Source organism: Stenella coeruleoalba (assembly GCF_951394435.1).
Source record: "Stenella coeruleoalba genome assembly, chromosome: 11".
In the NCBI taxonomy this organism is placed as follows: Eukaryota; Metazoa; Chordata; class Mammalia; order Artiodactyla; family Delphinidae; genus Stenella; species Stenella coeruleoalba.
The window spans coordinates 93,605,304-93,630,934 of NC_137157.1; the positions used below are offsets into that span (position 1 = coordinate 93,605,304).

Sequence of the window (25,631 nt, forward strand, 5' to 3'; positions counted from 1 at the left end):
GAATATAATTATATATATATTATTTCCGGACTTTGGAGGTTTGCACGTGGTGGATGCAGGGTTATGGAATCAGGAATGTGATAAGTAAAATGATCTTTATAATAAAAACAAAATGTCTCGAATTTGTATAACACCTCAAAGGGCATAAAATGTGTTCATGTCTGTAGTGATATTTAAAATCTGATGCTGTCTGTGACGTGAGCACCGCACCTCGTGCCTAGGAGTCCTGGGGCTGCGTGTCTTGCATTCCATGTCCTCCCCTACGGAGCAAGCTTTTCAGGAGAAGCCAAGATACAATTTAGGCTTCCTCATCTCTACTGCATATCACGTATATTTCAGGAATTCTCAAAGAGTAAAAACTCCTGACAGGTAAAAATAAGCAAGAAGAGCTGATAACGCTCTGTCCTGTCGTCAAAAGATTTTGTTTAAACATGGTCAGGACTCCCAGGCAGCATGGCAGGGCCTCTCTTTTTATGTTTCAAAGTGCATTTCAAGCCTTAGGTCTCTAGGAAGGTGGAAGAGGGTGCAGATCAGCCCAGTCACAATCCTTCCATATCTGAGAAGTACGGGAGGACGAGGGGTTCTCTCTGGCTACCTCCTCTCCTCTCCGCCTTATCTGCACCAGGAGATATCCCTGGGCATAAGGTGAGTTATCTGTGCAAGTCTGATTCTCTGGGTTTAAAGAGCAAGCCCTTTCATCTACTTGTCCTCTCACGAGTGCACTGCAGGAGAAAGGTAGAGCCTGAGGCGCTCGGCAGGGCAACTCTAATGATTAGGCCAGTGCTCTGTCTGCTGGGGGTTCTGGCCCTTTCCTGAGCCCCGGGCTCACAGTGGAAGATCGCTAGTGCTGGAAACCAGGCCCTTTTCCCCAAAATGGAAGATAGAAATAGGCTTGGGCTCAGATCCAGGAAAATGAACAGACAAAGAAAATGATCCTGGATTCCATCACCTGGTGAGTACTGGAAACCATTTCTGATTCGACACTCATATTCAGAAAGCATTTTGAAGACAGACATGCAGACGTGCCCCTAGGTGACCTCGGAGAACGCACAGATTCTACTCACCTGTTCTTTCCAGTTTATGGTCTATTTGTTGGTGAAATTTAGTTTCAGCCTTGTGGTTTCCATGATTGTTTTGCATTCTGACATAATTCCTTCTTGACACTATGTGTCTTGTGCATTTGAATGGCAAGGACATACACGTAATGAAGTAGTTTATTATTTATTTATTGGGCTGCATTGGGTTTTCATTGCTGCGCACGGGCTTTCTCTAGTTGCAGCGAGCGGAGGCTACACTTCATTGCGGTGCACGGACTTCTCGTTTCAGTGGCTTCTCTTGTTGAATGGGCTCTAGGCACGCGGGCTTCAGTAGTTGTGGCTCGCGGGCTCAGTAGTTGTGGCTCATGAACTTAGTTGCTCTGCGGCATGTGGGATCTTCCCGGACCAGGGCTCGAACCCGTGTCCCCTGCATTGGCAGGTGGATTCTTAACCACTGCGTCACCAGGGAAGTCCCAATGAAGTAGTTTAAAGAACATTGGGTTTGTAGTTAAAAGACTGAGGTATGGGAAATTACCTGGTGCTCCAGTGGTTAGGACTCTGCGCTTTCACTGCTGAGGGTGCGGGTTCAATCCCTGGTCGGGAAATTAAGATCCCGCAAACTGCACGGCCAAAAGAAAGAAAAAAGTCTGGGGTATGAAACCTTTCTCTGACATTTATTTACTTGCCTTTTGTTTTTTTAAAAACCCTAATTCAGAACTTCATCTCTCTGAGCCTCAGTTTCCTCCTGTGTGTGAAAGTGGCTAGCCTAGCATGATACATGCACACTGTAGCTCATCAATATATGTTTATTGGATCTGAAAACAGGAAGGACAGCTCGGTTTTCAGAAAGTAATTCTGGAATCCTCTAGATCTGAGCAGTTCTTTTCTATCTTGCTTCCAACTTAACATTGTCACTCCATTAAGTGAAGTTTTTGGCTAGACAGCTCAGGGGTAAGGATGATGGGGGAAGAGAAGGGAAGGCTGAGTGACAGAGCCAGGAGGCAGATGGTCTCTGTTTCGGGGTGCCACCTCCACATATTTTATCTTCCGTACTTTGGGTCTTTGTGTGCTCTGCCCCATGGCCCACAGCTAATAACCCCCTTGACCCAGTGCAGTGCCCAGCTAGGCAGCGGGGCACTTTGTCTGTATGAAGATAATATGGCTGGCAGATCCACTTGTGCAGAGATGCAGGTGGTAAGATTGAGGGTGAGGCAGGCATAACAGATTTAATCACACCTTATGGGAATGGGACCATGTGTCATACAGTCTTTCGAGGAATTTCTCACAACACACAGGCAGACAGAGTACAGGAGAATGCATCTAAATTTTTTTTTTTTTTTTGGCCTCAACCTGTGACATGCGCGATCTTAGTTCCCGGACCAGGGATGAAACCCCTGCCCCCTGCAGTGGAAGCTTGGAGTCTTAACCACTGGACCACCAGGGAAGTCCCTGCATCTAATTTTTAAAGTTCTATCTGTAGATGAATTTTGGTAAGAAGAGTTTCTTCTGGACACTCACAAGTAAATCGCTGTTTATGTCCACGACATTATTATGCTAACTGAACAGAAATGTCACTCATCAGAGTTGTGTTATTATTGCAAACAGAACTGTCTTTCTTTGTGTGTAATAAAACAGATGCAAAGATGCAGTGTGCATTGTACTTACATTGTAAATATGTGTAAGAATTTGGAGGGCTACTATGAATACTTAGTTCAATTCCAGTTGTGATCATTCACTTTTTTTTTTTACATCTTTATTGGAGTATAATTGCTTTACAATGGTGTGTTAGTTTCTGCTTTATAACAAAGTGAATCAGCTATACGTATACATATGTCCCCATATCCCCTCCCTCTTGCATCTCCCTCCCACCCTACCTATCCCACCCCTCTAGGTGGTCACAAAGCACCGAGCTGATCTCCCTGTGCTATGCGGCTGCTTCCCACTAGCTATCTACCTTATGTTTGGTAGTGTATATATGTCCATGCCTCTCTCTCGCTTTGTTACAGCTTACCCTTCCCCCTCCCCATATCCTCAAGTCCATTCTCTAGTAGGTCTGTGTCTTTATTCCTGTCTTATCCCTAGGTTCTTCATGACATTTTTTTCCCTTAAATTCCATATATATGTGTTAGCATACAGTATTTGTCTCTCTCTTTCTGACTTACTTCACTCTGTATGACAGACTTTAGGTCTATCCACCTCATTACAAATAGCTCAATTTCGTTTCTTTTTATGGCTGAGTAATATTCCATTGTATATATGTGCCACATCTTCTTTATCCATTCATCCGATGATGAACACTTAGGTTGTTTCCATCTCCGGGCTATTGTAAATAGAGCTGCAATGAACATTTTGGTACATGACTCTTTTTGAATTATGGTTTTCTCAGGGTATATGCCCAGGGGTGGGATTGCTGGGTCATGATCATTCACTTCTATGGTCTCTAGACTGCAGTCTTGAGAAAATTTGGGGTGGATTTCGCTTCCCATTTTATTCTCATTCTCTTCCTGTTTGTATCTCCTTCATACTGCTCTGTGTCCCTCTAGATTCTCGATTTGGGGGGCGGGGGAACTAAATCTTTTTTTTTTTCTTTGCAGTACGTGGGCCTCTTACTGCTGCGGTCTCTCCCGCCGCGGAGCACAGGCTCCGGACGCGCAGACCCAGCGGCCATGGCCCACGGGCCCAGCCGCTCCGCGTCATGTGGGATCCTCCCAGACCGGGGCACGAACCCGCGTTGCCTGCATTGGCAGGCAGACTCTCAACCACTGAGCCACCAGGGAAGCCCGGAACTAAATCTTTTAATATGCTAACAGAGTCAGGAGCAAATGAAAAGAGAAAAAATAAGGAAGGATAACCACAAATGAGGCAATAATATTGTTTTAATTAGAGCCCTGCCTGAGAGATTTGGCACCATACGTATGTGTAAACTTTAGGCAAGCTATGTACATATTTTCCACTGTCAAATATAGTTATCAGAATTAACAATTTCACAACCTCACTCGACCCTTGATTCCAATGCCCTGCGTGTAGTAATACATGGCACTAAAGAGAGAACTTGAAATCTGCCAACTCTTTATTCACTGTCTGAATTAGCTTTGTATAAAAATGAAATTAAATGTTTTGTTTAGAAAATAAGTGAGACACAGAGAAAATTAGACCTGCTTAACGACCATAGGGAGGTAGACTTTTCCCACATAACCCACGGGCCACAATTGTTGAGACAGGTGCTGTGAACATCTACCTGAGCCCTAGAGCAGGGGTCTCGGGTGGGAGGGGAGCCTTTAAAAATAATTTGAGAAACAATGGCATGAAAGGATAAGGCATATAGGGTTGTGTTTTACATACTTAAGGACTTTACACTCCAATTAAGAGACGAAGCAGTAGCGAACATATTTTTTTCTTTTAACCCAGTGAGATATAGTTGAAGGGGACAGAGTATTGGTCATTATTGTACAGAAATGTTGGTCAGATACATTCTTCTAATAATCAGATGGGTTAGAATCAAATGCATAAGAATGGCCATCCCAGAAGGTTTTTTCATCTAGCCATGGCTTTTCTTAGCTTGACACAGAATGGGCAGCCAAGTCATGTGGTAATTGAATGTTCGTATTCAACTAATTGCAGAGAGAAAAATGATGTGGAGAGAAATATTGTTCTTACAAGTGATTATAAGAACTTTGTGACCTAAGTGCTTTGGCGGGCTCTGTGTGGTAAGTTTCCTCTGTAGGCGTTCATGGATGTAGGGGTATACCTGGCGCGTATTCCCTAAAAATTCTACATTCATTTGGTACATTATAGATGCCTCTAGCCAAAGCGTAATCTTCGGAAAGGGCTTATTATACAAACATCTGGAAAGCAATTTATTGAGTGGGCCTCGCCACATTATAGGTTTATTTCCTTGCTTCAGCATCCAGTTTCGTTGGGCCGCTACGTGTTGTTAAGCCCAGTCTCTATAAACTGTCTAAGCACAATTACAACTCGTGGTGAGAACCTTGCTCAGGAAGTGCAATAGAAGGTCACGTTGTATCCCAAGGTGGGTGCTCTGTAGTAAGTGTGATACCCAGGTGAAAGGGTATAGGCATGGACTTGGGGCCTTGACCACAGGTACGTTTGGCCATGTGCTGTCATCGTGGGTGGCCACCTGAGCAGCTCTACGTGGGGACACGTGCACAGGGCTTTACGTTTCGTGCTCAAGTGTGCGTCAGCACATGTGTAGTTTGGTTTCTGGGCGGAGCTCGCGAGTTGGAGCCGGCTGCTGCCTGACCCTTTTCTCCTCTTGTACTGCGGTAAGAGAGATTATGCTCCCAGAACCGACTCCCCAGAGAGCCAAACTCGTTTAACTGGCTGCTCCCTGAACGAAAATAATTACATCTGATAAGGCACCGAAAAGGAAGTAAGAGGAAAGGAAAATAAGAATCAGAATGACATTTGCAAATTATGTTTGAATTCTCCCGGCTGAGCTAATGTTTTATTTTTAGGACCTTCTTCGCTCCGCCCTCTCAAGGCTCTCCGTTTCTTGCCCTTTTATGAGTGTTTTCCCTTTTGTGCAGTCTTGTGGAATTGTGGGAACTTTCACCTTGCCTTTTTGGCTTGCAAACTCGATGAGATGGACTTTACTATCTTACCATTCATTGCCTTCATAGATCCCTCCCTATGTGCAAGCCCACAGATAAGAATTTCACTTTCTCTCTGTGATGTTCCTTCTCCTGGCTACTCCTCTGTTTACTTAGATTTCTGTCAACCAGCCACACACCTGTATCTCTTCTGAGCTGTAAGGGGATTGTTTAACTCTCATCCCCTCAGACAAACTCATGCAACTCCAGGAATAGTGAAAAGAAGACAGCTGGCTGGGAGGTTTCTTTACATATGTGTTTCCGGCACTGAGACACTCTGCCTCAATAAGGTATTAGTGGTTATTAGTATTAATAATAAAACACAACATGTAATGTAACAGACGGGACCATAATATGGCTAATGTCACATGTGTACAATATAGTATAATATCATATAAGCTACAATTATGCTTTTCTAAAATTTACCTTGTTATTAAATCACTACAGAACTAGATCACATATTCAGTTACCTAGGCAGTGGAAAATCACCATATTTGTTTCAGATCAATCAGAATTAAAGAAGTTGGCTTTGCTGGCCATGGAATCAAGTTAACCAAGGGCAAAATAAAGTTTTTATATATATGGAAGTGTGGTGACCACCAGTTCTCTTCAGAAAGAAAGAATTGGGTTTTTGGAAATATATGATGATTATATAGAATTCTATAGAAATATAAGCTGATTATATAGAATTCTATAGAAATATATGCTGATGATATAGAATATAATCATGTAAAGAATCTCTGGTCAGGTAAGCAAGAAACTCACAACTATAGTTTACTTGGAGGAGAATTGGGAACTGGACAGATGGAGAAGGATGGGGTGGGGAAAAGATTTTCATGGTATACCATTTTATATTTTTATTTTTGGAGTATATGAACATATTTCTTTTTTGTTAAAATAAAAAGAGAGGAAGAGAAGATGGCTTAGTCCTGACGCTTGCTTTCATCCACATATTGGTAAGAATGAGTGTCTGTGTCTATCTGTATATGATGGGCAGGGAAAGCTCTGAGAGTTGCAGAATTAAATAGTTTTATTGATAACTGCTATCTGCTCACTGGTAGCGAGAATGCGGTAGAGGGATGTTTCAGAGAAGGAAAGCAAATGCATAACTCTTCTCTCTTGAAATCTGCCAACTATGGATTCATTGTCTGAATTAGTTTTGTATAAAAATGAAATTAAGTGTTTTGTTTAAAAATTAGGGGATACACAGAAAAAGAAAATTAGACCTTCTTAAGGACTGTAAGAGAGATAGATCTTGGGCTTCCCTGGTGGCGCAGTGGTTGAGAGTCCGCCTGCCAATGCAGGGGGCACGGGTTCATGCCCCGGTCCGGGAGGATCCCACATGCCGCGGAGCGGCTGGGCCCGTGAGCCATGGCCGCTGAGCCTGTGCGTCCGGAGCCTGTGCTCCGCAACGGGAGAGGCCACAACAGTGAGAGGCCCGCGTACCGCAAAAAAAAAAAAAACAAAAAACGTTCTTCCAGTTTGAATGTCAGATAGCTGGATAGAGATGAATTTGTGGCTTGGAGCGTTCCAGGCACCTGTGTACTTAATAACTAGTTATTTGGAGAAGTGTTTTAAAATTCTCTGTGTGCTCCATTTTATTTTAGTTTTTCAGAACAACTCAATCCTTGGGGATTATTCTCTAGTGCTCTTTGCATCCTCTGGGGGTCAAGCGCTGAACTGGACTGCTGTGTGGCAATGGGAGATGAGAGGCGCATGACACGGATGCTGTTGGAATGCAGTCTCAGTGACAAGTTGTGTAGTAAGTACAGATGATATAGAGATCTGCCCTCTGAGTTTAGGATGATGGAGATTAAGATCTGAATAGATTCTGGAAGGAAGATCATTTGATTTCTAACAGAAATGAAGCAATGGTGAGAACTGAATTGGCACTAGTGGCTTTGGGCGGAGGGGGGAGAGTGGCAATCATAGATCCAGATGTGCTGCATCCTCCAACTCAGTAAGAAAAGTGAGAGACGAGGCGCACAGCATACTTCATGGGCTAAGAGACAGGGACACTGGGATTTCAGAGCAGGGAGTTGATCCCGATTGTGGTAGAGGGATCAGCAGGAAGAGATGATCGTGTGGGGTGAGCTGAAGACTGATGGGTAGGGGAAGTCAGGTTAGGCTGCTTCTTCAATCTCTTCTCTACTTCCTTGATTTCCTACCTAGTTGTCCAGGAGCAGCAGTATGAAATCATCATCATCCCAACCCTTCTGGTTGGGATCTTCCTCATTCTCCTTGGGGTCATCCTGTGGCTTTTCATCAGAGAACAAAGAGAGCAACAGCAGTCTCCTGGACTACGAGGTAAAGTTCAAACCGGGGCTGGGCAGTGGCTCGGGGAAGATGGAGATTGTAGAAAATGAGGCACAAGCCTCAATGAGCCCAAGTCTAGAGGACCCTGCAATGAGATAGTGGGTATGGGTCCCCTCCTGTGTAGTTGAGAGGGAGGTGAGCTCTTCTCAAGGAAATGTAATGTATGCTTGTTAGCTGAAAGAAGAGTAGGCAAGAGAGGCCTCCTGTAACCTGTTTCTGTCTTCTTCGTCCTATGGCACTATCAAATCTTTGGCCATGTGATTGTCTAAGGACTGGGGAGCAAGGCTTGGGCAAAGCCCAGAGCTTTGTAACCAGCTTGGAAGGATGACATTTTACTCTACAATGCATTACAGCCCTACCCTGTGCTTCTGGAATTTAGGATGTAAAGGAGTAGCCTTCATAATAGTCCTTGAAGCATTAGGTAGGAGGTGATAATGTGCTATTCTGGGGTACCACTGAGCATATAATGGAAGAGAATCAGCTCATACAGGAAACTCAGGGAAAAAAGAAGGAAAAAAATATCCTGACAGTAAATGAAACTCTACAGTGGCTGACCCCTAATCCTTCTCTAAACTGTATCCCAAGTCTCTTATAATTCACTCTTACAAAAAACTTCTCAAAGAACTTGTCTAAACTCACTCTCACTACTTCTACTTGTCATGTTCTCTTCTGAACAAACTAAAACAAGGCTTCCCCCACCCCTCCCCGCAATCCACCAAAAGAACTCTTTCCAAGATCAGCAGTGTCAACTCTGTTGGGTCTTCATCCTACTTGACCTGTCAAAAGCATTTGACACTATTTTGCACTTCCTCCTTCTTGAAAAACTTTTTTCTTTCCTTTTAAATCTACAGTCACTTCGTAACTGATCTCATTTTCAGTCTTATGGATTCAATTATTTTCTCAATTCTGACTATAGTCCCCTTGAACTCAGATTTTTATACTAAACCACCTACTTTGCAGTTTGGACCTAGTACACATCTAATACGTAATGTGTGTAAAACAAAGGTCCTGAAATTCCCTCACAATGTCCTCTCCCAACAGCCCTCCCTATCTTAGTAAATGGCAAGCCCAGCTCCCTATATGTTCAGTCTAAAATCTTGAAGATGTCCTTGACCCCTCTTTCTGTCACACTCCGTCTCTAGTCCATTAGCAAATCCTGTTAACTATGTCTTCAAAATAGACTCAAGCCACCCTCACCTCTCATAGATAATTGTAATACACTCTTAAGTGGTTTCCCCGCTTCTGCCTCTATCCTTTTATGCTCTATTGTCCCAGAGCAGCAGAATGATTCTTTTAAGGCATAAGTCAGTCCTGTCAATTCTCTGCATGAAACCCCCAGTTGCTTCTCAACTTAGAATGCAAAAAGACAAAATTCTTTTTTAAAATAATTAATTAATTTTGGGGGCTGTGTTGGGTCTTTGTTGCTGCACGCAGGCTTTCTCTAGTTGTGGTGAGCTGGGGCTACTCTTCGTTGCGGTGCGCGGACTTCTCATTGCGGTGGCTTCTCTTGTTGCGGAGCAAGGGCTCTAGGCGCACGGGCTTCAGTAGTTGTGGCTTGTGGGCTCTATAGCACAGGCTCAGTAGTTGTGGCGCACGGGGTTAGTTGCTCCGCGGCATATGGGATCTTCTTGGACCAGGGCTCGAACCTGTGTGCCCTGCATGGGCAGGCGGATTCTTAGCCACTGTGCCCCCAGGGAAGTACAAGACAAATTTCTTTTAATGGTCTTACATGATCTGGGCCCTCTCTGGCCTCATCTCCTGTAACCCTCCAGTTTTCCCCTTGGTTCCAGGGGCACTGATTTCATTACTCTTCCTCAAATATGTCAAAAATGCTCCTTCCTCAACCTCTGCACTTCTTCCTGATACCAGTATGGTTTGCTCTCAAATTGCTTCTATTTCTCAAAAGTCATCTTCTCAGAAAGACCTTTCCTGACCTTCAAACATAAAATTGCATAACTGATGCTCCTTCTTCCCCTCTTTTCCTCCATAACGCTCCTTACCTAGTATATTATTATCTGCTTCCTCTCTCCTACCACTAGATGGTAATCTTCATGAGAATCTGGACTTTGCCTCTTCCTATCACCTAGAACAGTGCCTGGCACAGAGGAGGTGATATTTGTTGAATCAATGGATGAATTCATGAATGAATAAAGACTTAATAAAAAGAGTGAATCTCTCTTCTCTAATGGAGAAAAGCTGGTTTAGAAAGGGGGAAAGTACCAAAAGAATTTTTTGACTGAGACTCTTGGAAATATGGAATAATTTGATTTTGGGGACAACTTGAGGGAGGAATAACTTTCGCTCAGAGTTGAGTAGTTATCCATACCTACCCTCCACCTTGGGAAGCTGTTTGATTGACTTCAATGATAGTCTCCACTGGCAGTTACCACCACATTTAGGTGTCTGTGGTTTGAATACCTATTCAGTAACTTCCTTAATTGTCTTCATACTATACTCATACTGACCTGTAATCCTGAGGAAGACTGAAATGAAATGTCGTTACCCATTTTCAGAGGTCCATCTCCAGTTGTCTTAGAAGTAATGGGATTATTACATAAATTCTACAAGGTTTGTATTGATGCTGGTTCATAGGGAAGCATCAGAAGGTATCCTCACATTGGCCAGAGAGAAAATTGCTGAAGGGACTCCTTGATGGTTTTTTCCAGGTTCTGCTTTCTTGGAGTCCCTAGGCTAGGAAAAAGCTTGTTGGTACCACCTCTTTGTTTTAGGTGTTGCCCACGTGCCTGCATCTAGGGGCCTAAGCTGGGAAGCAGCAAGACCTGAAGGAAGTGTGTTTGTACCACTTAAGGAGACATCGGTGGAAAGCCTTCTACGAACTTCCACACATGCCCTGGCTAAGCTGCAGGTGCCCCGGGAGCACCTCTCTGAAGTTCTGGAGCAAATCCACAATGGTAGTTTTGGGACCATCTACCGAACCAAGATGTATACTGGGGACCCTGATGAGCCCAAGAGTGTTGTCCTCAAGGCTTTAAAAGGTAAAAGGAGAAGTGTTGGACTTCCTTTTCTCTTTTTAACTTGTTTTTACTGTGAGCCCTCAACAGTGAATGCTAACAGGCTTTGCAGACATTAAGATGTTAATCAATAGATAGTTGTGGTCACAATTGGGCACAGAATAAGAAGGGAATAGAAAGTAAAAACTCTGAAACAGAAAGGTTCTTCTTTGAGTCTTTCCCTAGCTCAACCTTGCCTATCAAGGCTGTTAAAACTGATTTTTCCATATTAGATATTACTTGAATGAGGATTTTGTGGTGGCTTCTTCATTTTTCTTCACTGTTTTGATATCTTTTCTAGTTACTGCATTTTTCTTCTTTTTGCTGATACTCATTGATATGGACCAGTAATGATGGATACATAAAACAGAACAAGGATAGGATTAGCAAGAATATTAATCCAAAGGTCTAGAAGTGGTAATATGTTAATGTGTGATAATATTTTAATGTGAACAGAACACTTGTCTATTAGGCAGAGGAAAGCCCACCAGTTCTAAAGACCTACGGTTCTATGTTACCTTTGACAAAAGATCAGTGACATTGAAGATCATCTTCTAATTGATTCTCTTTCTTTTTACCTTTTGTCTACACTCACTCCCCTTTGGAGCCTTGAAATTTATCATCTGAGGTTGCTTCCTGACTTGAACCCCCATTTTATTGGTGATACTCTGACTGCTCACTCCCCATGGTTCTTCTGTCCTCCACAGAACCAGCTGGGCTCCAAGAGGTGCAGGAGTTCTTAGGGCAAATCCAGTTCTATCAGTACCTGGGGAAGCACAAGAACCTGGTACAGCTGGAAGGCTGCTGCACAGAAGGGCTGCCGCTCTATATGGTGTTGGAGGATGTGGCCCAGGGGGACCTGCTCAGCTTTCTCTGGACCTGTCGCCGGGTAAGTGGTAGGGTAGAGGTGTTGGGAAGGAAAGGCATGACCTGGCTTATTAGCTGTTCACATGTCAATTAGCCTGACAAATGAGAGAGACATTATAATAGCATAACAGAGTGATTATCACCAACCAATAGAATTTTTAGTGATGATGGAATATCTGCTCTATCCAATATGGTAGCCACTAATCACATGTGGCTACAGAACCCTTGAAATGAGGCTGATATGATTAAGAAACTGAATTTTCAAATTTATTTAATTTTAAATAATGTATGTTTAAATAGGCATATGTGGGTAATGGCTACCATATTGGGCAGTGCAGATTTAGAGAATGGACTTTGGGCTCCATCTCCTACAAGCTATGTGACTTTGGGCAAATCACCTCTCTGAGTCTGAGTTTTCGGAATCTGTAAAGTGGGAGTAATAATAAATACTTATTAAAATTCAAGGAAATTATGTCTGTAAAAACATAGTTATTGGAACATATTAAGCACTCAAAATGGTAGCTGTTTTAATGATAATTGCATAACAACCTAACTACTGTTAGTAATAATTTTGTTGTTAGTGTCAAGTATATTTTCCATTCTGTAACATCACCCTAGTGTGCCGAGGCTGAGTTAAGGAGAATTTCAGCCTGCAAGTTTGTATATCTCCAATTCATATTTTGAAAAATTTAAATGTTCAGAAATTTCCAGGCTAAAGTGCAAGTCCTATTCCTTCCAATTTCACCACTTCTCTATCTACTCCTCTTTTTGAAGTGCTCCATGTTTTCCTAGTTAGCTCGTCACTTGCTGCTGAACAAAGTTCAATATTAATCAAGCCTCCTAGGTAGGCTGATCATTGTATTACTAAATGTGTATGAAAAAGAGACCTTGTTGACTTCTTCCACCCAGTGATGCAAATAGGACAATGTGCACATCATGAGATTTTAAACTTTTTAAGAGGTTATCCATCTGTCACTTGGTCTGTGCCCTAACCTCACTTGTTTCTTTTTATTTTTCAGACTGCATGCCTCTCTATTTCAGATTGTTTTCACATGCTTTTCTCATTACACCAGACTTCTCTCCCTTTCCCTTCTTTGTAGGGTCAATGGCCACTCACTCTTCGGATCTCGTCAAGAGCTTTCCTTGCTTCTCCAACTGAATGAGCTCTCTTTCCTCCACCATCATATGATCTCTTTTACATTTCTTTCATGGCACTTATAGATATGTAACCATGTATTTATGTGTGATTATTTTATTTTGATTCACATGTGTTTGCCACAGTATAAGCTCCAGAAGGAGTAGACATATTTATTTTGCTCACTTTTGTATTCTGAGGTCCTAAGATGGAATCTGGCACATAGTAGGCATTCAGTCAAGATGTGTTGAGTTAATGTGCTTAATTAATCTCTCTCTCTCTCTCTCTCTCTCTCTCTCTCTCTCTCACACACACACACACACACACACACACACATGTTCTGCCCTAGGAAGATTGCTGCTTTATCCAATGGATAGTCTTATATATACTTGTCTTTCTTACCTGCTATTCTGTTCTTCATTCTGCTATTCACCTACATTCTTTACTGTTTTTCTGGTCCAATAAATCATGGTACTTCTCTGCATATCTGAGAATCTCTCATATCATCTGTCCTTGAATCTTATAGTCCTTATATTTTTGTGTATTTTCCTTAGCTTTGATAACTGCATTTAAGAATATCTCTGCCCCTAGCTTTTCTTTCAGATCTGTTCATGTCATTTTGATATACTGCTTTTTTCTCTATCTATTTAGGATGTGATGACCATGGATGGCCTTCCGTATGACCTCACAGAAAAACAAATATATCACATAGGGAAGCAGGTCCTTTTGGCTGTGGTAAGGCTTGGAGAAATGACAACAGATTGCAGTGATTTCTCTTGTTAGCTTGGTATTTAATGTCATATTTCTCAGTTATGCTCTCAAATGGGGTATATATTATAAAGGAAATCAGATGGAAGTTAGGGGACGGAAACTCAAGCACCAATAAATTGTTTTCAATTCTTTCATGAAATTATTTAGATAATATAATTCAGGATTGGTAATTCTAGGAAGAAAGTAGTCAGTTTAAAGTGTTTTTTTAATATTTATTTATTTGGTTGCATCGGGTCTTAGTTGTGGCGGGGGGCTCCTTAGTTGTAGCTCACTGGCTTCTTAGTTGCGTTTTTTTAAAGAAGATGTTGGGGGTAGGAGTTTATTAATTTATTTTTGCTGTGTTGCGTCTTCGTTTCTGTGCGAGGGTTTTCTCTAGTTGTGGCAAGTGGGGGCCACTCTTCATCGTGGTGCGGGGGCCTCTCACTATCGCGGCCTTTCTTGTTGCAGAGCACAGGCTCCAGACGCGCAGGCTCAGTAGTTGTGGCTCACGGGCCTAGTTGCTCCATGGCATGTGGGATCCTCCCAGACCAGGGCTCGAACCCATGTCCCCTGCATTAGCAGGCAGATTCTCAACCACTGCGCCACCAGGGAAGCCCTGGGCTTCTTCATTGCAGCAGGCGGGCTCCTTAGTTGCAGCTCCTTAGTTGTGGCATGCGAACTCTTAGTTGCAGCATGCATGTGGGATCTAGTTCCCGGACTAGGGATCAAACCCAGGCCCCCTGCATTGGGAGCACAGAGTCTCAACCACTGTGCCACCAGGGAAGTCCCAATTTAGGGTTTTTAGAAGGAACAGGGGGCTTCCCTGGTGGCGCAGTGGTTTGGAATCCGCTTGCCAATGCAAGGGACACAGGTTCGAGCCCTGGGAAGATCCCACATGCCACGGAGCAACTAAGCCCGTGTGCCACAATTACTGAGCCTGTGCTCTAGAGCCCATGAGCCACATCTACTGAGCCTGCATGCCACAACTACTGAAGCCCGTGCGCCTCGAGCCTGCGCTCCCCAACAGGAGACACCACCGCGATGAGAGGCCTGTGCATCACAATGAAGAGTAGCCCCTGCTTGCAGCAACTAGAGAAAGCCCAGGTGCAACAATGAAGACCCAACGCAGCCAAAAAGAAATAAATTTATTATTATTTTTTTTTAAAAAAAGAAGGAACAGGAAGGGTTTTAAAAGGTTTCTCAGTCTTAAGGGTAAAAAACCAGGGCCAAGAGCTGTATGTCCACATACTTCCAGATATATACTAATGTTAACAGATGTAAAAGGGGAAAGGGGAAGCAAGTTGGGAGAAGAAATGGGAATAGAAACTGAATGGGTGAAAGGCTACAGAACCAGAAGGAAGCTTATAATTTATACCTGTAAAACAAGAAATACTAGTTCAGAACATGTTAGGTTGTAGATTTGCTTCGATACTGAATGTGATAGGAGTTACAGATACTTTAAAAAGAACAAGGAACAAGTGGAAAAGGAGGAATAAAAAAGAAGGGGCAGAGGTGAGAGCATTTCTTTATTTTAAACTAACCTAAATAAACAGGGAAGAGAAAGAACTCAAGGTTTAAGAAAAAAAAATGTTACCTTTACCAGAATTACTCAGGAAATTTAGATGACTATTCCTATGAAATTATTTAGATAATTGTGTTTAAAATTAGTTACGGAAAATCAGGGCTCTGTGAAGCTACTATTTTAGTATTTGATATATCTTGCTACCTTGAGGTATGAAATATACAAGAGATATAAAAGGAATCAGAGAAAGCTTAGGAAAAAAGAGGTGATGAAGTGAGAAAAAGTTAGTTGAAGTTCTCATGGAGCAAGGGAGAGAGCACATCATACAAATAAATGTTAACTATGGTGTTTGGATGGCCTAGTTGGTATATTTCCTTGATAAAGTTAGGGTATCAGGGGCTTCCCTGGTGGTGCAGTGGTTGAGAGTCTGCCTGCCGATGCAGGGGACACGGGTTCGTGCCCCGGTCCGGGAGGATCCCACATGCCGCGGAGCGGCTGGGCCCGTGAGCCATGGTTGCTGAGCCTGCGCGTCTGGAGCCTGTGCTCCACAACGGGAGAGGCCACAGCAGTGAGAGGTCTGCGTACCGCAAAAAAAAAAAAAAAAAAAAAAGTTAGGGTATCAGGACAAATGAACTATTTAAAAAACAGAAATAGACTCACAGCATTGAAAACAAACTTATGATTACCAGAGGGGAAAGGGGAGAGGAGGGATAAGTGAGGAGCTTGGGATTAACAGATACACACCATATATAAAACAGATAAACAACAAGGACCTACTGTATACCACAGGGAACTATATTCAATATCTTGTAATAACCTATAATGGAAAAGAATCTGAAAAAGAATATATATATAGGTATATATATATATACACATATATATATACATATATATATCTGAATCACTTTGCTGTACATCTGAAACTAACACAACACTGTAAATCAACTATACTTCAATAAAAAGTTAGGGTATCAGGACAGGGCTTACCTTGTATTCTGAACCATAATTGCAGGGGTGCCCCATAGAGATGCAGTGATCACACTGGAGCATTCCTGAGAGCCCAAGGTTACCAGTTATAAGGCAATATCATACTATTTTTTCTAACTTTTAACAACCTCAAGATCAGTACATTCTTCAGTTCTTCTCATTAGAGTATAATATCTTTGTTCTGAGACCTCACCTGAGACAAAAAACTAAAAAATCAAAAAACCAAAAAATCCCTGCTAGTCACTGTTTGCTTCACCATCAATGACTGGAAATTACCATCTTCACCTTTTATTTTTTCACACCATTCTTGTTTGGTAATCATAGACCTCAGTCTCTAGCGCTTCAGTCATGTATAGTTTTTCAGCATCTCTGTATGCCTTGAACACCGTGATGTTGGGGGAAATGATTTCAACACATCAGTGTCATTCAGGTGCAGTGGTTCTCAAATGTCTTCTTGGCTGTGCTATAATCATTTTGATACTTCTTAAAAAGATAGGTTATCAGGTCCCTCTTCCTAGATTTTGGTTAAGTAAATCCGGAGAGAAAACCTTATGAATTTATAAATCTCTCAGGCAATTCTGATTTGCAGCCTGGCCTGAAAAGTATTAGTAGAATTTGTAGTACTTCCTATGAATTAGAATACTGGGTTCTGGTCACTACCACTTAGTACCAGTGTGACCTTATATAATCATTTAGATTTATCTGAAAGTTACTTCCCTAACTCACCTCATCTAGTTATTTTAGGGACAAAATGAGATGATGTAAAACTGTATATAAATTTATTATTATGACACTCAATTTTGCTATGTATATATTACCTTGTTTGGGAGACTGCTGCTAGAAACTTGAAACCTACTCTCCTTCCCCTTGTCTAGCTGGGTCCTATCTGAGAGGAAAATCAGGCCAGGGTCAGGGTCAGAGTAGGAGATTATAATTTCCAAACCCAGTACAAATGTTATTTTGATTATTTGCTGTTTGCTAAGCTTTATTTGTTTGTTTTAAAGCAAAGCTAGTGTATTTACTAATAAATAATATATAAGGGTATATCAAAAATATAAGGGTATATCAATGTATCCAAAATGTGTAAATCATTTGTCAAACCCCAGAGAATGTACAATGCGAAAAGTGAACCCTGAAGTAAACTCTGGACTTCAGTTGAAAATGTTGTATCAATATCAGTTCATCAGTTGTAACAAATGTATCACACTGATGCTAGTTGTTAATAATAGAGGAAACTATGAAGTGGGAGGGAAGGGATGTGGGAGTGCTCTGGATTTTCCACTCAATTTTGCTGTCAACCTAAAACAACTCTTTAAAAAAAAAGTCTTTTAATTTTTTTTTAAAAAGGAATGAAGTATTGGTATCAGTTTGCTAATCTTAAACACAATGCAAACATGTCTGATTCATTATAAATACTTGGAAGCCGGACTTCCCTGGTGGCGCAGTGGTTAGGAATCTGCCTGCCAATGCAGGGGACACAGGTTCCATCCCTGGTCCAGGAAGATCCCACATGCTGTGGAGCAACTAAGCCCGCATGCCGCAAGAGCCACAACTACTGAGCCCGCGTGCCACAACTACTGAAGCCCGCGTGCCTAGATCCCGTGCTCTGCAACAAAAGAAGCCACCACAATAAGCCCCTGCTCGCTGCAACTAGAGAAAGTCCGCGTGTAGCAACAAAGATCCAACACAGCCAAAAATAAATAAATAAAAATTAATTAAAAAATTAATAAATACTTGGAAGCGATATGTCATTATTAATGAGGCTTGTTCAGAGTAGAAAATATACTTTTCTTCTCAAGGATTTGTTTCTCTTTATCTGTGACCTAAGCCATGACCTCAGAGAGCTGATCCATCTTTGATCTCATGTTGACAGGAATTTCTCCAGGATAAGCATCTGTTCCATGGGGATGTGGCAGCCAGGAATATCCTGATCCAGTGTGATCTCACTGCTAAGCTCTGCGGACTGGGCCTGGCTTATGAAGTCCACTCCCGAGGGGCCATCTCGTCTACTCGCATCGTACCTCTCAAGTGGCTCGCCCCAGAACGGCTTCTGCTGAGACCAGCTGGCATCAAAGGAGACATGTATGGTTTGTTCCTGCCCTGCCCCATGGATTTCTTCCTTTCTCGACCCAGGTGTCCTCCAGCTCATGAACATGACTGGGTCTATTGTCAATTATGTCTCCACATAAAATGTCTACTGAGAAGTCAGACTCTCAAGCAAAAATGCGTGTTATGTGGCAGAGCTCATACTTGGCATCTGCCTGCAATCCTTTTTAGTGCCTTTTGAAGTATTCCCTCTGTGTTAGATTAGAAACCTTAATTAGGACAGAAAAAAATGAATAGATTATTCATGCTAGTATCTGAGGACTTAATCTGGTGGAGTTTTATCTGTTTATCTAGTTTTATCTGAAAGAGGTAGGTCCGCTTATTCAAAAGTTTAGTTAAACTAGGACTTATTAAAATAAGTACCTATGTGTGTGTATACTCAATTTATTTTAACTTAAAACATATAAATAGATATTTAATTATCAGTCTTTTGGAGGAGGGCCAAGGGGATAGACCTGCTGTGCTAAATGAAGTTACGTGTTGTGTTTCTTGTATAAGTAGCATCCATAATGAATTACTTTTGAGTTTCCGTTTGGGATGACTCTAAATAGAGTGGGAAACTTGAAAACGCTTGTGACGCAGTTTGACTACAGACACTTAGTGTTAATTTTTTCCCAGTTTTCTACAGTTGTCTCACCCACGCAATGTGACAACACTTTCTTTTTAGCAGCTTGGTTTTACAGAATATTTTCAGAGCATTCAATCTAGTTTTCAGGGAGCTAATGCTTTGGGCATGTATATTTAATCAGCTTACGTAATATTTAATTGCTTACATAATTACAGTTACATGTAGGATTGGCATAAACAGGATTGTAAAGAACTGCGATTGACTTTTGGTAGCCATATAACTCAACTGCTCGGAGGAGCACATAAACATAATATAGAGTATCTTACTAGCCATGAATGTTATGAGTTGCGGGGGAAATTTAGAACATCAGCTGATATGGTCAGTCAATTAAAAGACTGCTTTTTAATTTTATTTATTTATTTTTTGGCTGTGCCGCGCGGCATGTGGGAGCTTAGTTCCCCGACCAGGGATAGAACCCATGCCCCCCTGCAATGGAAGTGCAGCGTCTTAACCACTGGCCCTCCAGGGAAGTCCCCAGAAGACTGCTTTTTTATTTCATTGCTGTTTCGCTGACCTCTCCTTTTGAATAGAGGTCTGGGAGCTTTGAGGGCTTAACTGGGAAATATTGCTCATTTAATGATGATATTATAGAATAGTGAAATACACATCTCTTGAATCATATTGCTTAGGCAAATGCCTACTCCAATTATGTATAAAACTTGTTATGTTAATATTTTTCCTAGGTTTGGGCAATTAGATCTACTGAGGAAATAGTAGATAAATGATAAAACTTGCTTGGCCTTGAGCTAAGAATAAAGGCTAGAATTTCAGCAGGGAGAAATGGAAAGGATGAAAAAGATGCAGAGGGGAATTTCTGTATGTTTGGGTGAATATGTTTGCATGTTTGTACAAACACTCACAATTTAGCAAATAATGGTAAATATCTATTAATGTGTAATATAGAAAAAAGGAGACATAAATTCAGTACTCAAATAGATTCGATTCTAAGGGGATTGGACAGAAATGCTTTCTAATGGCACTACCTCATTGCTTATTGTATCAGTCACCCTTGATTCCCTTTCATTGCCTTTGTAATGGGGTTCTTACTGAAGGCCTCTGGTACTTAAGTGAGCTGTCTTTACGAAAGGCAGAAATAGAAATTAAATCCATGGCCTTGTTTCTTTTACAGCTGGTCTTTTGGGATACTGCTCTACGAGATGGTGACTCTAGGTAAGGAGGATCCCCAAAGTAGTGTGCACCTATACAAAAATATACAAGGATGTTTATTTGGGTGGTGGATGACATTTGCTATGAGAAGGGGTTTCGGTACAATCTCTGAAGGTTGAACTGAGTTGACATGGAATCCTGATTTTTGAGATAGTCTTGTAATGTCTTGATTCCCTCCCTCTCTCTCTCCTTCCCTCTTCTGTTTTTAACTTTCTTTTGCTTTCTTTCTCTTTCTTTCCCTCAACACTTTACCAATTCCATGGGAGGTTTTAAAATCCAAGGATGATTCCAAGGATGATCTTTTGCATAAACAAAAATATTGTCTTTAGATTTATTAATCCACTTGATGGAGAAACTATAGCACCTTCTCATGTTTGGGAAGTAGAGGGCAGATTATCTTGTGTCTCACTTTGCTTTATTTTGTTACTTTCCTAAACACTCAACGTTCTGCTAAGTTATCAGTACCCACCCCCATCTCTTTTTTCCCAAAATTCTCTAAGTTATATCCTTACTTGATCACCAGGGAGCAATTATATCTATTAGTTTTTCTTTGGCTATACTTTTGCAGGTAATTAGCCCAGGTGGATGGAGAGTAGTGTTAGTTATACTTTATATTCTGAGGACCCTTAAGTTCTCTTACTACTCTCATTCTTTCCATACCAACAGGGGCACCTCCATATCCTGAAATTCCTCCTACCAGCATCCTACAGCATCTCCAAAGAAGGAAAATCATGAAGAGACCCAGTAGCTGCACACACACCATGTAAATGGTTTTTAAAATCTTTTTTTGCTCTTCATCAGTCGTGCTCCTTTCAAAGTGGCTCAGATGACCCTCAGCTGTCCTTTGTGTGCTAATGTACAACGCTAAACCAAACCTCTGCAGTAAAACACATCTGCTCACATATACGATGTACACGTATATGTATATCATATGTATGTGTGTATACATACACACACACAAAATATTGAGGCAACCGCTGAGTACTATGTTAGGAATTTAAGTTTGCTAACATTGTTAAAGCTTAGTTCTTCTGGAAGCTTTTAAAATAGACCAAATCCAATGCAAATACAGTAGTGTTTTATCTATTTAAATGTCAGTCTCAGTTAGAGACTACTGGCTTCAGTTCTAATATAGTTGTCATAAAATCCATTGCACTACAGTTACTCACTGGTTCCTATTTAATATTTAACTTAAAAACATATTGATTATCTGTTTTCCCAGTTCTAAGCATGTTGGAAGCCAACCAAAAGTGGGGGTGAGAAGAAATGAGGCAGGAGGAGGAGGATATCAAATTGTCAGCAGAAAGGGACAGTTGGTGAACTAACGTAGAGGCAGAAAATGGAAAAATTCAAAATTACATTCAGAATTTTATAACCAATAAAGTACAAAAAAAGGTTGTTATAGAACATAAGAAAAGGTTAAATTATTTTTAAGAAGACAGGAGTTAATATATTAATATACATTTCTATTAAAGTTGTTGCTATTTTGTAAATTTTTCAGCACTGAAAGGGTAAATTTCCAGCACCTGGGTTTCCCAACATTAAACAGTTACAGCATCAAGCATGTTAAAACTGTTAAATATCATAACTGTTGACATATATTTTTATGTGTATATACACACACATACACACAGTATAGTGATACTGGCTGGGTATACTAGAATGGAGTTGTTGACAAATATTTCTCATAGGCTTTATGTGTATAAAAGGCTGTCCTTGATACTGGGGAGAGACATTTAACTGATAAAGTACCTGGTCTTGAAGAAGGATGTCAGAAACAACATGAAAATCAACATAAAATTTGAGGCAATAAGTAGAATGGTTAAAAGCTCAGATTCATCTCACAGAGTCAGAAAGACACACGTTCAGTCCTAGTCCTACTACTTTACTGTGCGTTGTGTACTTATTTTAAAATAGGTATAATGATAATCCTACCTCAAAATTATTGTGAGGCTACAATGAAATAATGCATGTTAAGTTCCCCTACCATGCCCTTTATAATAAGTAAGTTCTTGGTAAAACATTAGCAGTATTATTAAAATAGCATCTTCTACAAAGTCTCATCGTACAACATTAAAGAGTGTGGGAAACACAGTGCATGCTGAGGTTTATAAGGAAAGGAATTGAGACTTAAATCTGTAGGAAAGGATATTCAAGGAATTGGGCAGAGCATGAGCAAAGACAGAGTTGGGTGTTACTAACCACATCTAGGGCATAGCAAGACACTGACTTGTCAGGAGGAGAGGGCTTCAGTTAGGCAAGAACTATATGTTAAGAAGCTAGGGGGTGGTATGTTGACTTTATATGGTGAGCAGTGGTAAATCACTGTAGGTTCAGGAATGAGACTTGATGAAGAGTGTTTGAAAACAGGCTATGTTGTAAATTCTCTAGAAACTGGATTGAAGCAAAGACAGATTAAAGGTGGTAAGTACTTCTATCTCGATTAAGGCAATTTCCTAGAGAAGCTAAGTAATAAAGAGGGGAAATGACCTGGATTAAAGGAAGGAACCATCTAATTACATTATCTGAAATGAGTATGAATCGTATTATTCCATACCTTCTTATTTTCCTTGCTGTAATGTAGCTCATACTGGTAGATAAGTTATAGCAATGGTTTGGAATGATGCAGATTAATAACATGTAAGATGAAAACACTTAAGAGTTTTTGGTAATCTAATGGAAAAAAAACCTGTTCTGTCATACTGATTGTAGTTTAAGAAATATTTAGTCATTCCTTTTATAAAAAGGGTCCTGTTGAGAAGATGATATTAAGAGACTTAGCATTAGGAGGATGAGAAGGAACAGTATTCTCTGGGAAGCATGTGGGACACAGCAGTGAGATGTAGGTTAAAGACTCATAGGTTTCTTTTGTTAAGGTTTGTTAGGAGATGAGACAGTTTCTCTTGTTTCTCTTGTTTTCCTTTCAGGTACGGTCTCATGAAGTCCTGCTGGCGTTGGAGTGAGGACAGCCGCCCCTCACTTAGAGAGCTACACTCACGCCTAGAAACTGCCGCTCGAACTGCCAATGACAAGGCTGTGTTGCAAGTACCAGAATTGGTGGTGCCTGAATTGTACGCAGCTGTGGCAGGCGTCAGCGTGGAGAGTCTCTCCTATAGCTATAGCATCCTTTGAAGATCCTGGGGCAGCACACATTTTTGGGAGATCATATACTCTTGGAACCAATTCCTCCAAGAACAGAGACAAGACTTTCTAGTGGGACATAAAGGGAGGAATGGGACATGGATCCTGCATCTTCCCCTCCACATTTCCCCAGAAACCTGAAATGATGCTAGATGAGGCTGCACACAGCATATACCCTCGAGACTGAGAAGTACAGTTTCATTTCTGTTATCCCAGTCCTGAAGATGCAGGGTAGATGGGATGGACCGTGTCAATGCAAGGGAGGTTTTACAAGTCTGCAGTGTTCGTCGCAGCATGGCACAGATAAGCTGGTCCCTCCCACCACAGGCTGGTTTCCTTTGAAACATGCTTTTATCTAGACTATTATAAGGTCCAGAAAATTGGAATCAAATGAGGGAAGAGAAAGCTGATAAAGGAGTTGATGAGAAGAAAATTGAAGGTTCTACTTGCTCAGGAGTATAGATGAGGACCAAGGTCATCCTTCAGAGAGAAGGGGGAGGAAGGACACACAGGACTTCATTCCTGGTCCGTTCATGCAGGGCTGAAGGAGAACCATTAAGGAAGACTTCTGAGCTCCCCCTAAGGTGTATATAGGAGAAATATGGTCCCCTTTGATCTAATTCTGAGGTAGGTGAACCCTGTTGGTACTATTTTAACTAGAAGCTGGCGGGGTCATTTCATGATTAAGAACATTCAACATGTACTTTTCAACAGTCTGGCTTCCTGGCCCCTATGAGACTAGGGAGACTGAGCCCAGAGGGTCAATTGGTTCGATGATGAATACACTGTGTATTTAATAAATGGGAAATATGGAAGTCAAGCAAAAGTGCTTAGTAGGCAAGGACGTCTTTAAAAGGGCTAGAAAAGGATGTAACCTGAGATGGAAGGATGATAGGTTCCCATTTTCAATCATCCAGTGATCTACTGTGAAACTTATTTCATTAAATTCATATTTATTGAGTGAAAGTAGGCTTTTCAGGTTATACAGTTGCCAAAATCTCTCCAAGAGGGAGAATAACAGTAGATAAATGAAAGTTAATGACAACAGAAAAATTCAAGAGGCAATCTAGGTTGTCAGAAAAGGGATTCCTCATGCGTGAAAAGGGGATACTACCTACCTCACAGGGTTGTCATGAGGATTGAATGAGAGGATATATTTGTACCGTATCTGGCACATACTATGTGCTCAATAAATGTTAATTTCCTTACTCTCATCCTTACTAGCCTAGAATCTTTCATATCTTTTTCATTTAACACCTACGGTGGCCAAGAAGAGAACCTCGGTCTGTCAGTCACACTGCAAGGGAGGACATGCTTAAAGATGATGGGATGGTCCAAATACCACTTGACTAAAATGAGGAAGTCGTAATTTTTGTGTGAGCGTGGGGATGATGACAGGCATCTCCTACTAATTCAAAATACTGGAAATATCATGATAATGACAGTTCAGTTGAACACGTGGTCTGTGATTTTAAACAATACCTTGGATGCTCTAGAAGGGACATCCAAGGCTGCTATAGGAAAATGACTGGCAGTTGAAAAACTTGCAGAAGTTAGAATCCTGATGGAGTCATGATGAGTCGCCCAACTGAATAATGATTCTTGCACCTCTAGGAATACCACAATGACTAGACAGAATTTAAATGCGTGGTAAGCAGCAATAGAGAGAAGGGAGGAAGAATGGCTCAGCACAAAATGATGAAGTCCTATGGGATCTCATTGTTCTCAGCTGTTCATTTAAGTCAAATTTACAAAATATTTATTTATTTATTCAACTATTTTCAAAGAATAGAGTGTTAAGGACAACTGTGCCAGACACTGTGCTAGGTGTTGGATAAAAAGAAATGGAGAGCTTTGGCTTACAGTCTAGAAAGCAAGAGATACTATATACACATTTATGTGGGTATTTGTTAATTACAACTGTGATAAGTGCTGTGAAGAAAAAGTAGGGTAGTAGAAGGGAGTATAAAATGGGGACCTCCCTGAAAAAATGGCATTTAGACTGAGACCTTAGGGATGGGTGAGTAAGCCTGACAGTGAGGAGAAGAGAGTTCCAGTTGAAGGATTATGTATGTGAAAACTCTGAGGCAAGAAAAAACTCAGTTTGAGGAACTGCAAGGAGGCTAGTGGGAGGGAGGTATAGTGAAGTGGGAGGAGAGTGGTGCATGATGAAACTGAGCATTGCTCTTTCACGCTGTATTTTTTCTTTTTTTGCAAGGGAAATAATGAATTCACCTTTACCAATGATATTCAAAGTAGCACTCGACACTCATCCATCAGGGGTAAATTAGGAATAATAAAAATCAATTCTACCAACAGTCTGGGAATAGATCAGATGATCCAAGAGGGAATAC

At 41.2% G+C, this 25,631-nt stretch overlaps 1 protein-coding gene across 2 annotated transcripts; it reads left to right on the forward strand.

The window, feature by feature from the left end:
- Positions 1 to 2,430: 2,430 nt before the first annotated feature.
- On the forward strand, positions 2,431 to 23,882 carry STYK1 (serine/threonine/tyrosine kinase 1). 2 transcript variants are annotated; one of them, XM_079936581.1, is made up of 10 exons: positions 2,431 to 2,527; positions 7,255 to 7,409; positions 7,820 to 7,954; positions 10,693 to 10,959; positions 11,682 to 11,863; positions 13,628 to 13,711; positions 18,109 to 18,317; positions 20,099 to 20,139; positions 20,803 to 20,899; positions 23,064 to 23,882. In XM_079936581.1, exons 2-10 carry the CDS (start codon positions 7,346 to 7,348, stop codon positions 23,266 to 23,268), a joined length of 1,284 nt encoding a protein of 427 aa, XP_079792707.1. In that variant the 5' UTR covers positions 2,431 to 2,527; positions 7,255 to 7,345; the 3' UTR covers positions 23,269 to 23,882. The 2 variants fall into 2 exon arrangements, with proteins under 2 accessions (XP_079792707.1, XP_079792706.1); XM_079936580.1 differs by lacking the exons at positions 2,431 to 2,527; positions 10,693 to 10,959 and having other exon boundaries at positions 7,296 to 7,409.
- Positions 23,883 to 25,631: the final 1,749 nt, after the last annotated feature.